This window comes from Vespa crabro, chromosome 2 (genome assembly GCF_910589235.1).
Source record: "Vespa crabro chromosome 2, iyVesCrab1.2, whole genome shotgun sequence".
In the NCBI taxonomy this organism is placed as follows: Eukaryota; Metazoa; Arthropoda; class Insecta; order Hymenoptera; family Vespidae; genus Vespa; species Vespa crabro.
Window position 1 is genome coordinate 5,844,951 of NC_060956.1, and position 13,374 is coordinate 5,858,324.

The 13,374-nt window shown below is 26.6% G+C and overlaps 3 protein-coding genes across 7 annotated transcripts; 1 reads left to right on the plus strand and 2 right to left on the minus strand.

Moving 5' to 3' along the window:
* The first annotated feature begins 1 nt into the window (after window position 1).
* Window positions 2-4,189, plus strand: LOC124421856 (zinc finger protein 69-like). 3 transcript variants are annotated; one of them, XM_046957525.1, is made up of 11 exons: window positions 2-140; window positions 793-1,025; window positions 1,097-1,288; window positions 1,372-1,554; window positions 1,636-1,964; window positions 2,055-2,477; window positions 2,596-2,833; window positions 2,904-3,044; window positions 3,140-3,259; window positions 3,337-3,492; window positions 3,587-4,189. In XM_046957525.1, the coding sequence occupies exons 2-11, from the start codon at window positions 804-806 to the stop codon at window positions 3,818-3,820; spliced, it is 2,238 nt and encodes a 745-aa protein (XP_046813481.1). In that variant the 5' UTR covers window positions 2-140; window positions 793-803; the 3' UTR covers window positions 3,821-4,189. The 3 variants fall into 3 exon arrangements, with proteins under 3 accessions (XP_046813481.1, XP_046813483.1, XP_046813482.1); XM_046957527.1 differs by having other exon boundaries at window positions 66-191; XM_046957526.1 differs by lacking the exon at window positions 2-140 and adding an exon at window positions 230-696.
* Window positions 4,190-4,842: 653 nt separating this feature from the next.
* Window positions 4,843-8,356, minus strand: LOC124421859 (myotubularin-related protein 10-B). Of its 2 annotated transcripts, none has more exons than XM_046957531.1 (10): window positions 8,109-8,356; window positions 7,544-7,738; window positions 7,295-7,450; window positions 6,981-7,105; window positions 6,743-6,895; window positions 6,373-6,677; window positions 6,121-6,267; window positions 5,820-5,992; window positions 5,582-5,752; window positions 4,843-5,449 (listed from the first exon to the last, which is right to left on the minus strand). In XM_046957531.1, the coding sequence occupies exons 1-10, from the start codon at window positions 8,142-8,144 to the stop codon at window positions 4,979-4,981; spliced, it is 1,932 nt and encodes a 643-aa protein (XP_046813487.1). In that variant the 5' UTR covers window positions 8,145-8,356; the 3' UTR covers window positions 4,843-4,978. The 2 variants fall into 2 exon arrangements, with proteins under 2 accessions (XP_046813487.1, XP_046813486.1); XM_046957530.1 differs by having other exon boundaries at window positions 8,073-8,355.
* Window positions 8,357-8,597: 241 nt separating this feature from the next.
* On the minus strand, window positions 8,598-12,450 carry LOC124421855 (DNA repair protein complementing XP-C cells homolog). 2 transcript variants are annotated; one of them, XM_046957523.1, is made up of 6 exons: window positions 12,420-12,450; window positions 10,407-12,261; window positions 10,102-10,307; window positions 9,766-10,030; window positions 9,522-9,690; window positions 8,598-9,449 (listed from the first exon to the last, which is right to left on the minus strand). In XM_046957523.1, exons 2-6 carry the CDS (start codon window positions 12,141-12,143, stop codon window positions 9,082-9,084), a joined length of 2,745 nt encoding a protein of 914 aa, XP_046813479.1. In that variant the 5' UTR covers window positions 12,144-12,261; window positions 12,420-12,450; the 3' UTR covers window positions 8,598-9,081. The 2 variants fall into 2 exon arrangements, with proteins under 2 accessions (XP_046813479.1, XP_046813480.1); XM_046957524.1 differs by lacking the exons at window positions 8,598-9,449; window positions 12,420-12,450 and having other exon boundaries at window positions 9,577-9,683; window positions 10,407-12,294.
* Between the last annotated feature and the right edge of the window lie 924 nt (window positions 12,451-13,374).

A 13,374-nucleotide genomic window follows, 5' to 3' on the forward strand; every position in this document is an offset into this window, starting at 1 on the left:
GATAAGAAATAACGTTCTAATTTCAATATGGACTTTCGTCGCACCCTGACCACCATGAAGACATAAATGGCGTTGGCATCAAGAACTCTCCGTTGCTTTGTTCACTACCAATCGTTTGAAACGAGAAACGAAAATTTCAAGTCAGTGCTGGCAACTTTTTACTTCATTTTATGTCCATTTTAACGAGAAATGTATGCAACAATTTTGTTTAGTAGTCGGCAATAATATTGTTAGGGTTATTAGATCTTGCCGGTTACTTATAAATGTGCGCAATGCGGCATGATTGTTGATCGTATGTCAAAAACTGATCAACAGTTAAAAGCATTGTTCATTAGTATGTTAATAATGATTAACAATATGATGTCGAGCGATACACGATATTGTATAATGTATTTTTATTTCACAATATCGTTCGTCATTTATGATTGTATAAGAAAAAATGTTGCTTTACTCATACAATGTTTATCTTACTTTTATAATATTACGATTATAGATAGATAATAGTTTTCTAAGAGTTCAAAAAGATATACTTTATGTAGTTTACCGGACTACCATTATTAATCTTTCTTTTAATACTTACATTTGTTTAATTTCAATAAGGATAGATGTTATCTTATATCTGTCCAGATGTATTATTTGCCAATAATTTCCAAATATTTTAATTATCTAATAAAAAATCTGTTGGATATGTATGACGTAAGAATAGAAAGATACACATAGTTTTTGTTAAAAGAATTTAAATTGTTTCATTTACTTAATTTATTTTCTAACACAATACACTCATTTTTTTAGCTATCAGAAAGATGACGGCTGATTTTGAGAAGGATATTACTCATTGCTTAATTTGTAATAGTAAAGTTGGAGTTTCTACTAGAAGCAGTATACGTATATTTAATGAAACTTCTGTTACTACTTCAGAAAAGCCTCTTGTGGATATTATATGTACAGTTTTAGAAATAAATATTAATGAGGAAAATGCTCATTCACTCGTTATATGTAAAAAATGCTACAAATTATTTAATGAGGTAAACGTTTTTATTTCTGTCTGTAATTATGAGCTTTGCATAATGTATTACAACTATCAATTTATTTTTAGGTTGATGAATTAGAAAATAGGCTACTTGAGATAAAACAAGAATTATATAATAATTATCAAAAAACTATTACTAAAATATCTGACCTATCCAAAAATGAAGAGGAATATACTGATCATGATTACATAAATAATATAGAAAATCAGACTATGGAAATTGAACTAAAAGATGAGGAAATCCCGGATCCATCAAATGTAAATCATTTTATATTAATAATATTTTTAATGATAATCACACGATAAAATATATTAAAGTATTAATTAATAATTTGTTTTAGTACAAAGAAAGTGAGAGAGAGTTTGAAGTAGTTGAAGAGATAATGGAAGAAAGGGATGAAACAGAAGAGTCAGAAAACATGTTTGTTGGAGTAGAAGCCATAAATGAGTCAAAAAATGAACACGAAAAAAAAAGATTGAAGAAAGTTAAATCTAATGTAAAAGATGAAACTTCTCAGGAACAGGTATTCTATATTGAATAAAAATGATTTCACTGTGTAATAAATATTATTGTTTAATCATACATATATGAAATATTCTTTCAGATTGTCGTTAGAGATGGAGTTATGTATACTTGCTTACTATGTACAGATGAGGAAGAAAAAGCAGTAGCTGATGCAAAAACTATTATAGCACATATGAAAAATGTACATGACACACGTTTATACATTTGTGATATATGTGGAGATGATTTCAAAAAAAGAAATGAATTATCTCTTCACCTTGATGAACACGTTGCAAAGGAGGAAGGTGATTTTCAATGTGAAATATGTAACAGAATCTTTAGTAATTTACGATTATTTAGAATCCATAAGAGAATTCACTATCCACAAGTGAAATCATGGCCTTGCGAAACCTGTGGTAAAAGATACAGGTATGCTATATTTTGTTTTAAACAATTTAATAATATTTATTGCTCTATAATTTTACGAATAAAATAAATATAAAAACATGTGATTTATAGCTCCAGGAATCTTTTGGAAGAACATATTAACACACATACTGGAGTACGCCCGTACGTTTGTGAGACTTGTGGGAAAGATTTCGCATCTAAGTATACATATAAAGCTCATATAAAAACACATCAGATACGTCCGCGGCCATTTGAGTGCTCACAATGTAATAAAACATTTTTGAGTCAACAAAATCTTAATCAACATGAAAGAACTCATAATGGTGTTAAAGATTACGTATGCCATCAGTGTGGTAAGGCATTTGGATCACCGCATAACTTAGAAGTACATAATATTGTACATACTGGATATAAACCATATATATGCAGAATGTGTGGGAAGGCATTTGCTCGGAAAGCAGAAATAAGAGATCATGAACGCACTCACACAGGAGAAAAGCCTTATCAATGCGAATTCTGTGGGGCTACTTTTAGGTAAGAGGATAATTGTATCGTTTGTCATTTGCACTTTATATAAATAAGAATAAATAATATAATAAGGAATTTTAAATATGAATATAAAACTTCACAAAATATATAAAATATTTTCTAGTCAAAGATCCAATCTACAATCTCATAAACGTGCTACACATTACAATGATAAAAGATACAAATGTGATGATTGTGGTAAAGGATTTAAAAGAAGAAGACTTCTAGATTATCATATAAAAGCAGCTCATACGGGTGAAAGACCTTATAAGTGTGATATATGCACAGCAACTTTTGTTTATCCTGAACATTTCAAAAAACATATGCGCATTCACACTGGTGAAAAGCCATATTTGTGTGAGGTATGATATTGATTATAATTATTATTATACAGGATTTATATTTTATATTACAAAGTAAATTTGTTTCTAGGTATGTGGGAAAGCATTCAATAGTAGAGATAATAGAAATGCACATCGATTTATACATAGTGACAAAAAGCCTTATGAATGTTTAGTATGTGGTATGGGCTTTATGAGAAAACCTTTGTTGTATGCTCATATGCAAACTCAGGTATATAATTTGATTATTTACAAATACAGAAGATATAAATATTGTTGTATATATTCCTTTTACCTTTATAATTTAATTGATATGTTATATTATAGGGGCACTTAAATGATACAATTGTTGTAAATCAACCACGTTTAACTACAGAAGATGATCAAGTAATAACAATTCCAGATGGTAATGTAGAGTTGTTAATGGACGAGACAGAAAATAATCAAGTAATTATTTATTCTTTATATACTTATTTGTGTATTGTAAAAGTTCTTTAGTTATTAATATTTGAAAAAATATTTAGCTGGAAGAAACAGAGTTATATGTCACCGAATTGAAAGACCATGTTATCATACAACATCAAAATGAAAATCAAATATATAACGAAGAAAGTGTTTTGAATATGCCTGCAGAAGAGAATGTCGTAGAAGAAGTTGATCAAATAACGGTCGATCAACAGGTAATATTATATTATGTTACAATATAATATATATATGATGAACTATGCATATATGATAAACTCAAAATATCTATAATAATTTTGTTTTTTATAGATAAACTTTTCTGAAAGAGATGCTATAGAATGTAAAAATGAAGATACAGATCAAGTAGAAGAAGTATACACTTATAACGATAGCGAAGAAGGGGAAACAGTTGTACCGAATCCTGCTGAGTATAAAGAAATTGTAGAAGAGAAAAAAAATGCTGTAAGATTGGTACAAATACGATTTCCAACATCTGTATCTGAAGAAGGTAGAAGTTGGCTGAGCTTAGTACAAAATACATGAAAACTTATTTAATTATCGCTTTATATTATAATTTACTGATCATTAAATGCATACTTCTACCAGTAAATTGATTTCATACATAACTAATTTACTTCTATCAGATACAAATAAGTTTTATTTTATACTTATATATAATATCACACACATAATAAATCTTATAAACATGATCTATATCACTGATAATATGTGGTATAAGATTAATATATTTATAGAGAAATATCATTAAAAGTAATTTCAATTAGAGAGTAAGTGCATGGAACATGTTGTTCATGTAACTACTAAGTGATTTTGTAACATTGAGCAACAAATGTATAAGTAAAACAATGTATTAAAATATATAATATAAGTAAATCTTTCAGCATGTTAAAATTGTTGTCTTATATCGCAAATATAAAAGAATAAAATACTTATGCCTTTATACATATGTGTATGTATTTTGGCTGTGTATCTTTTATAAAACTATATTATATATATAGTAACAAAAGATACAAAATTTAAACCAAATAAAATAAGTCATATAACTAGGATTAAACATTTTCTATTGTATTTTGTCATTTATACAAAGTTTCAAAAGCCTGTATACGCACGATGTATTAAAAAAAAATGAATGTTATTTTTTTGGTAACAATAACATTTATTTTACATTGGATATTATTCCATATAATTAATTATCTATTGCAAATATATGCTCTTCTTATCTTTGATCTGAATTAAAAGGTTCTTGTAATATTCTTATATCATAAGTTTTGTAATCTTTATGACTGAATCTATTGTTCTTTGATTAAATAAAGTATGCTATATAACATAATGATTTTAATTTGAAACTATTCCTTTATGATAAAATTAAATAAACTATAGGTAAAGAAACTAAATAAATAGAAAAAATAGAAATTATTCAGTGTTTATATATTATGTTTCATTACATTTTTTTTTATATTACTAAAAAAATTGATATTTTTACGAATGTTTCTATAAAAACAGCTACACAGTTATGTACATAACTATGATTAATTTTCAAGATACTTATTTCTAAATCTTTTTTATATATTTTATAACATGTTTTAACAAGATACTGTACAATTGACTATAAAAGGGATGGTATAAATCTGTAAAACTATTTATACCTACGTACGTAAGATATATATACATTGTGAACAGTCAATCAGGTACAGTTATCAAGGATTGAGCATCCAATAAACTTTCAGTTGCAAGTATTGTACTACTTATGATAGGAGTACTAACAGTATTCCCAGATCTTTTACTACTAAATGGATAAAAGCTGTCAATATTCATCTGAAGTAAATAACTACCTATTTTATCAATTGGTGATCCACAACTTCTATCTATACTTAGTCTTAATTGGTTTATATCATTACGAAGTAATCTAGTATAAAGATCTATATGACTTCCACCACCATTATGAATAACGAGCGGGGGTATCCAACGAAAATAACATTGGCTCCAAAGTTCTAAATTAGAGATACTGTACAATGGTTTCATGATCATCTTTTCTGTTAAAGTTTTTCCATTAGCATTAAATAAAGGGTTATAAAATAATAAGATATCTTGATCATTAAATTGTTCTCTCCAGTCCCAAACACTACGTAATATAAGCGGTGTATTTGGATCCTAAAAGTATATCATAAAAATATTATTCCATACATTAAAATTTCAATAATAATCTAAGAAGATGATTAAATAATAATTTACTAAAACAAAGCTATAATTATAATTAACTACATTATAGATAAGAAATAATACCGTAGCTGCCATCGTACGATCTTTTTCACAATTGAAAATGAAAGTGTCAAAAATTGACACATGAGCTGCATCCCATAATGTTGTCAAATATGTTTCAGTAAATTCAAATTCTCCTGGGAATTGTTGACATATTTGCCAAACACAATCAAGGAAAAGAAGAAATAATGGAGACTAAAAATATTTAGCAAATTCAATTAAATTAAAAGGTAGTAGTGGACATACAGAAATATTTATATACCTTTTCAGAGTTTGGTTTCATCATATGCCCTAAACGATCACAAAAAGGATGTCCATTAGCAACCCATTCTTTTTGTATCAGAGATTGAAATCCAACAATGGTTTGAAAATGTGGATCAAGCAATAACTGTATTAAACTTGATATAACACAACACAAATCTCTAGCTTCTCCTTCTGAAATATATAATAATTAGTTTTTTTCTTTTTTCCTAATAAAACAATTTGGATTTATATTATTTGGTAATTAAACTTATGATAAATGCAAATAACAAATGATATTTGAACTCTCAATTCATATATACCTTGTAAAACTACTGTATAACCTGAATTAAGATTTTCACAAGCTGTAACTGTTTTTTCTAGACAGTATGATACATACTTAAGCCATTTTGTATTTTCTAATAACGAATAGAAGTTATTGTCTTGTATCCAAAGTTGTCTAATATTTTCTGAAAGAAACCAGATCAATTATGAATATTGTCCAGTCACATTTGTATTTCTTAAAATTATTAAAAAATTATACTTTGAATAATGCTAATTTCAATAATGCTAACCTGGAGAACACAAATTGTAAAATTTTGAGAAACCTACAGCTATTGATTTCACATTAATATCTTTACTTAGATAAATTACAATTGGTGGCAATTTATGAGGATGGCTTTTTCTGATATTTTCTAATATTATGTTTTCTTGTATCCTTTCAGTAATTGTTGGTAATAGTTCAGGTATTTTTACTAATGCTGCACCATGTTGATTTGACCATGCCCAAATCGGTAATCTATTACCTTGAAAATATTTTGCAGCATCTGTTAGCTGAATATTGGTTAATGATGCTGGTACAATGATATATTGTGGCAAACTGTAAATAATTATACTCTGTAAAATACATTACTTTTTAATATTAACTAATTAATATTAACCAACCTGGAACACAACTGAAATTTTATATTAACAGTTGACAATCTCCATCCTTGACTTGCTTTTTCACTATTTAATATACGTTCAAATTCATTTTGCCAATCAGACATATTTCTAAATAATCTGATACCTTTATCAAGACTGCTGTAATATGGTTCACTACAATATAAACAATACCTGTTTATTGTAGATTATTATGGTTTATTGTAGATTATGTAAGTAGAAGATTATGATAAATACTAACGTGTAATCATAGGCAAACAACAAATGATGTCTGCTAGGAAATGCATAATGTAACAAGGCATTTAAGATATTTTTTCCATCCCCAAGAGGTGAAAATTTAAAGGAAAATGACCATGTCCTCAAATTCTAAAAGATATAGTACATATTTTCAATAAGCGATGTAATATCTAAAGTATTAATTAAGACTAAAGAAATTTTGATGAAAAGAATCCATACTATATTAAAACTATAATTATAAAATTTAATTTTTTGTATCTAAATTTTTTATATCAATTTGCTGTAATTTCAAAAGATTGCATTAAACAAAATGTTTACCTTACAAGTAATAAATATTGCTTTTACTTTGGACGGTACTAAATTTCCTGGAAGAAGTTTTTTCTTTTTATCACCTACTATTAAGTAAATTTCATCAATATTTGTCAGGCATGTATCTGTATACCCATATAAATGATTTTGTTGATGATTATTATCCTGCAAATTTAAATATTGTTTATACATATATATAAAATATATTTTTAATAGAAAAACTTTAACTTAAGAAATAAGAAAATATAATAAAGTTACCTCTCCATTTGAATCATCAGTTGTAAAAAAAGAGAGCTTGAAATTAGTAACAGAAAGTACGCCAGAAGTTCCTTGTTTTAAATCACCAACCGGTAAAAACATTAAAACATTTTGTGCTTTAGCAACGAGAGCTTCTCCTCGCAAGAGTTTTAAATTGTTTTCGATCAATGAATTATGTTGACTAGAATTTATTTGCTGCATAGATATGAAATAAGTATTAAATTCTTTTCAATTAAATATTAATCATATTAAATAAGTATTATTAATGTTAAATGACTTTTTACAATTCATAAGTTTTTATATTATTATATTTTATTATTATTATATTATTATATTTTAGAAACAATTAAAAGATAAACATATAAATCTATGTAGATTCCATAATTAATATGCAATCATAGTATGCACATATATTTATTTTTTGTCTGACAATTAAATATTATATAAAAAAAAAATATATACAAAAAATATTGCTAAATTATAATATGAACTATATAAATTGTTTAATTTCTTCTACGCAGTAAAATACCTGCATTTCAAGTTCTTCGATTCCCACATAACTTACAAAATTGTTGCAACTTTTACTTTCCATGACTGACATTTAAAATGATGTCGATTTAGAAAAGGAAGGTCAGTATAGGTTAAGCATCGAAACACAAATTTCGAAGTGTTTCTTTTATTCATTCATTTCATTCTTCTCAATTTTAATTATGTTGCATTGTATAATTGATGTGTCTGTTCATTGTGGATCATAATTACAAATTTCAATCTTAGATGCAAAAGACAACATGAGACAATACAGATATAATGTATATACCATAATATATGCTAAATTTATAAAGTTTTATAGCATAGATCAAGTATCTTTAGATAAATTATTGGTAAAATAATATTTATTTAGTACATGTTACTACCAGATGGCAGAGTTGTCTGACTGTCGACAGACAATTCCACCAGAGGGGGATATTTTTTAAATATAAAAAATTAATATTTATCCCTATTTAATGTCTAAGTAAATTTTTAATATTTCGAAACGAAAATAAATAAACATATCATTCATGAATCAAACAAATCATATATGTACCTTATCATTATCGTATAACCTTTACAATGAATTATATTGCTTAGATTGGTGGATTACAGTATCTTTTAAATTGTCGTTAATGTAAATGTAATTGTTTATTAATATTATTTTCACAGTAAAATTATGAACAGAGATCAATATTTTGATGGACTATTATTCGTGTAATTTATTTACATTTTAGCATATTCTATTATATAAAACAAAAAATCTCTTTACAATGAAATATTGTAATATGTAAAAATTGCAAACATTCAATAAGTATATTATTTTATAAATAAAATTTCTTGTATATCGGTGGTATTTAATTATATATATAAAAATATAAATATGAAACTTCTTATATTGTATACAATTCTTTTATAAAAGAAAAGTAAAAGAAAGAAATAATACAATTTAAGAAGTTTGAGAAGATATTTATGACATAATACTACTAAAAGAGTTGCCTATATTATAATTATGAAATATCTTCCAATATTTTCTGACGTTTTACATCAGTTGTTTTCTGTTTCGTACGTTTAATCATTGTTAGAGATTTCTTTTCACTTTCAAATTCATATTTTCCAGCTAACTTTTCTTTAATGCGCATACCATCAATCAATCTTTTCCAATTCCCATAAATTCTTTTATAACGTTTTTCACGAGCACGTTTCGCTGCTTCAATTTGTTCTGTCTCCCATGCTTCTCTTAGAATATCTTCATATTCTGTGCAAACTACGAAACCTTCGAAAGCTGGTACAGCTCCCATAGCTCCAAATTTAAAACCAATAACTGCAGGTGCACAATCAATATTCAATTTTCGTGCAATTCGATTTAATCCTGGAACTATAGAAATTTATTTATTATTTTAATACCATGATACTTCTAAATATTATTTTAATAATGATAACTACTTACGATCTATATATACGGTTCCTTTTGGAAGCATTGATTTTTTAAACAAATCTACATTTCCATATTCATTTCGAGGAACAATTCCATCTTTTGCTTCTGGTGGAATGTACTCAGTAGTTTGCCATTCACCAAATAATTCTAAAGCTCTATCTACTAATTTTACTCCTGAAAGCTATATACATGATCCATTCTGTATGAATCCATAATCTGTTTTAATTTATAATTTCTTTATTTTTAATAAATGTACCTTATCATATTTTGGAAGAGCTTTTACAATTTTATAAGGTTCTTGATTAGGTTTAACTACTCGAGCCTTTCTTATCCATGTTTCTCTAGAGGAAAGTACATGCAGACAATGCCGAGAATAAATTGCTTCGCCATTCTGTAAATAACCTAATGGCACGCAGTCAGGAGGATACAAGGCTTCATATTTAAGTAAATGTCTGGTAAGTACATAGAGAGGATGGTTTTTACATTCGCCAATTGTTTTAGGTAAAGGTTGTTCTAATTCCCTATAAAAGAAAAAAATAATAATTCATTCCATTTTACAGTATATCATCAATATTGAAATAAAAATATATACTTCTGTGCTAATAATTTATCCTCTGACTCTGATATCATTGATTTTTTCTCTTTCCAAAAGTGCAACGTATCACTGAACCAATCTTCATCAATACGTTGTTTACGTGTAACAGTAAGCCAGTGAGGGCAATAACGCCTTGTAACATCTCTTAATGTTCCATCAATATTCCAAGCAATAACATATAATACAGGTCTGCTAGCTGCTTTCTTGGTTAAAATAATTTATCATTATCGATAGTATAATATTTTTTGTATATGTGTAAATAATGTATTATAAAGCATAAGTATACTTATATATCTACTCACATATAACTCTTCCACACAATGTACTTTTTCATCCATTATATTTACACTAATCCAATTTTCTTCTGACTCCAAATATATTTCAAGCCAAAAATTTTTATAGTTCTTAGTATTGTTAAGATCATTTACTTCATCATCTGAGGATAATAATTTATTAATTTTTTCTTGTTTCTTTACTATTGATCTTACATTATTCTTAGTTTTAGAAATATTCCGCTTTTTTGAAAGAGGTAACTCCTCTTCAGATTCATCATTTTCAGAACTATCATCTATTTCCTCAAGAGAATCTTCTTTTACAATTTTATTCTTTTGTCTACTCCTTAATGAGTGCGTAGTAACATTCTCTTTTTTCTTTGATGTAGATTCTAAAGAATTATTTTCACTTGAGGTTTTCATTTGCTTTCGTAATTTTAATTGTCTGGATATAGTGTTGCTTATTGTTCTATCAGCATTTATTGATTGTTGTGTTTTATTTTGTTTATTATTAAAATGTTTTGTCTCTTTTATATTATTTTTATCTATAATTTCATTAGAAACATTTGTTTTATTTTTTACACTTTTGCTTCGTGTTGATTTTTCATTTAAAATTACTGCAGCCCTTTTTCTTGCATCCAATTGAGCATTTTTTCTAGCAGTCTCACTATTTTCTGGAACAATTTTATTCTGTGTAGATGTTTTTTTTTTCTTTTTATCTTTCTCTTTTTTTTTGGTAGATTTATCAGATTTCTTTTTTTCTTTATCTTTTTCTTCTTTTGGTTTGGTTCTAAATAGTTGACTTCGTTGCAATTTTAAAGGTGGAGGATGAAGAGATATAATCAAACGACAATTTAACCCCATTGCCCTCAGCATTGCTATACATAAGAATACTAATTCTTTATAATTTAAAACTTCTTTTTCTTGCAATCTTTTTAATAACATTTCTTTCGTTATACTTTCTTCTTCTTCTTCTTTGTTCTTAAATACAAATTTTTTTTTAAACCATACAACAAATTTTTCCAGATACTTCAGATTTGATCTATTCTTTGGCAAATTTTCTGCTGGAATTAATGACAATGATGCAGACATTATTTCTGCGTCATTTATTACTTTATTTATATGAAATCCATGTGCAAGCCAACAAAGGACTCCTACTTTGTGTATCAACATTTGATTAGTCCTTAACCTTTGATTAATTCGATTTTCAATAATCGTGTTTAAGTCTGGACCATTTCTCTTTTTTTTTAATATTATATCAGTACTAGGCAATGTTATTTTAACCCCTTCTTTTGGAGTAGTATAATTGGTAGAACTTGTTGCTTCATTTAGGTCTTCATTTTCACTGTAGTTTTCATTATCATCTGATTCAAATGTTTTTCCTTCTCCTTCGAATAAAAGTTCATGTACATGTTGAGAAAGATGAAATTTTTCTTCCTCAGCATGTACTACCTTTGATTTCTTTTGCTTTGTTGATACATCAATTACAGTTTCGAGCTTTTCAACATTTTCACTCTGTGAACAGATTGCTTGGGTGCTTTCCAAATTTTTTAATACCCGGCTAAATAATTCAATAGAATTATTATCATTCACATTGCTAAATTCATCATTATCATCAAAATTTTCACAAGTCCTGGCTTTGCGTAACGTTAGATAACTTTTTTTCTCTTTCTTATCAAAAAAACTTGAATTCAAATCAATTTCATTTGGAGAAACAAAAAACTCGCTTTCACTCTCCGAACTGTTATTGTCTGATTGATTATTCATTTTGAATGCAGACGTTTACAAATCCCAAAATAACATCCTCGTTAATCCGAATTTTTGTAATGTAGAAAATGAGCATAATACACTTTATCGGTTGCATAGACGAGTATATACAATTTCCCTATATACAGATGTTTGTAAGATAAAATATATATATATATTTTATTTTATATATATATATATATATATATTTTATCTTATATATATATATATATATATATATATATAAATACATAAAAGAATATAAAAAAGTATGATACGATAAATAGATTAACATACGATAAATATAAATTACTGAAATCGTACATATAAATACAATAATGAATACAAAACAACATTTATTTTCTCGCTTTGATATACTTCACGTTTATTGGTCGAGTTAAATTCTTTCTATGCTTCATATCAATGCCATCTACACGTGAATTTTGCGCGAGATACGTAGTGTGTAGTCTACGGTTTTGTAAAGTCAATGATCGAAATGGCGGGATCGAGAAAAACGACTTAATTGTTCCTTTTTCTGAACGAATTTTTTTCATCTAGAAATATTTAATTCATTTTTAGGATAAATAAAAAAACATTATGATTTTTTATATAAAATACACAAATTAAGATGATTAATATTTATAGAATGTATAAGAAGATACAAAGGTAAATTTTCATTTTTTTGTATTTTTCGAATATCAATTATTTGTTATCTATATAAATATTTATTTTATATATCCTCTTAAATTCCATTTCATATAATCATTATCTTCATTATAATTAATAATCGATAATGTATGTATATTTACACATCTTAATGACAATTTTAGATACTTTATATAGAGATGAGGTAATCAAAAGAATCGATAGAAAGGACCTGTTCAAATGTAATTCTTTTAAGTACGACAGTTGGAAATGCCTTTATGCGCGTTTCGTTGTGCATACGTATATGTATGTGTATATGTATACATTCATCCATCAGCAATGAAGTCATTATTTGATTTATTTATTTTTAATCGGAAAGAAAACGAAAGATTTTAGTAAAAGGCCGTTTAATAAAAGACATTAATTGATAAAAAGATTCGTTATTCTCTTAAAAGACATAATACATTTTGGTACAGAAGAAAGTAATGTCAGTCTATAAAATATGAAAATAAGGAAAACATTATTGCGAATAATGACGTATTAAATCGATAGTAATTAACAATGATACTATACATAAGAAAACATTGATAAAAAATTGATGGCCTAT

What these genes read in the sequence shown, in the direction of transcription:
- LOC124421856 (XM_046957525.1), top strand. Translation starts at nt 804, where the DNA reads ATGACGGCTGATTTTGAGAAGGATATTACTCATTGCTTAATTTGTAAT. An exon ending in GCTACAAATTATTTAATGAG is followed by an intron (nt 1,026 to 1,096) that starts GTAAACGTTTTT and finishes ATTTATTTTTAG; the next exon opens with GTTGATGAATTAGAAAATAG. An exon ending in ATGAAACTTCTCAGGAACAG is followed by an intron (nt 1,555 to 1,635) that starts GTATTCTATATT and finishes ATATTCTTTCAG; the next exon opens with ATTGTCGTTAGAGATGGAGT.
- LOC124421859 (XM_046957530.1), bottom strand. Translation starts at nt 8,144, where the DNA reads ATGTCAGTCATGGAAAGTAAAAGTTGCAACAATTTTGTAAGTTATGTG. An exon ending in TGAAACCAAACTCTGAAAAG is followed by an intron (nt 5,753 to 5,819) that starts GTATATAAATAT and finishes AAATATTTTTAG; the next exon opens with TCTCCATTATTTCTTCTTTT. An exon ending in ATCGTACGATGGCAGCTACG is followed by an intron (nt 5,450 to 5,581) that starts GTATTATTTCTT and finishes ATATACTTTTAG; the next exon opens with GATCCAAATACACCGCTTAT.
- LOC124421855 (XM_046957523.1), bottom strand. Translation starts at nt 12,143, where the DNA reads ATGAATAATCAATCAGACAATAACAGTTCGGAGAGTGAAAGCGAGTTT. An exon ending in GATAAATTATTAGCACAGAA is followed by an intron (nt 10,031 to 10,101) that starts GTATATATTTTT and finishes TTTCTTTTATAG; the next exon opens with GGAATTAGAACAACCTTTAC. An exon ending in AGGAACCGTATATATAGATC is followed by an intron (nt 9,450 to 9,521) that starts GTAAGTAGTTAT and finishes AAATTTCTATAG; the next exon opens with TTCCAGGATTAAATCGAATT.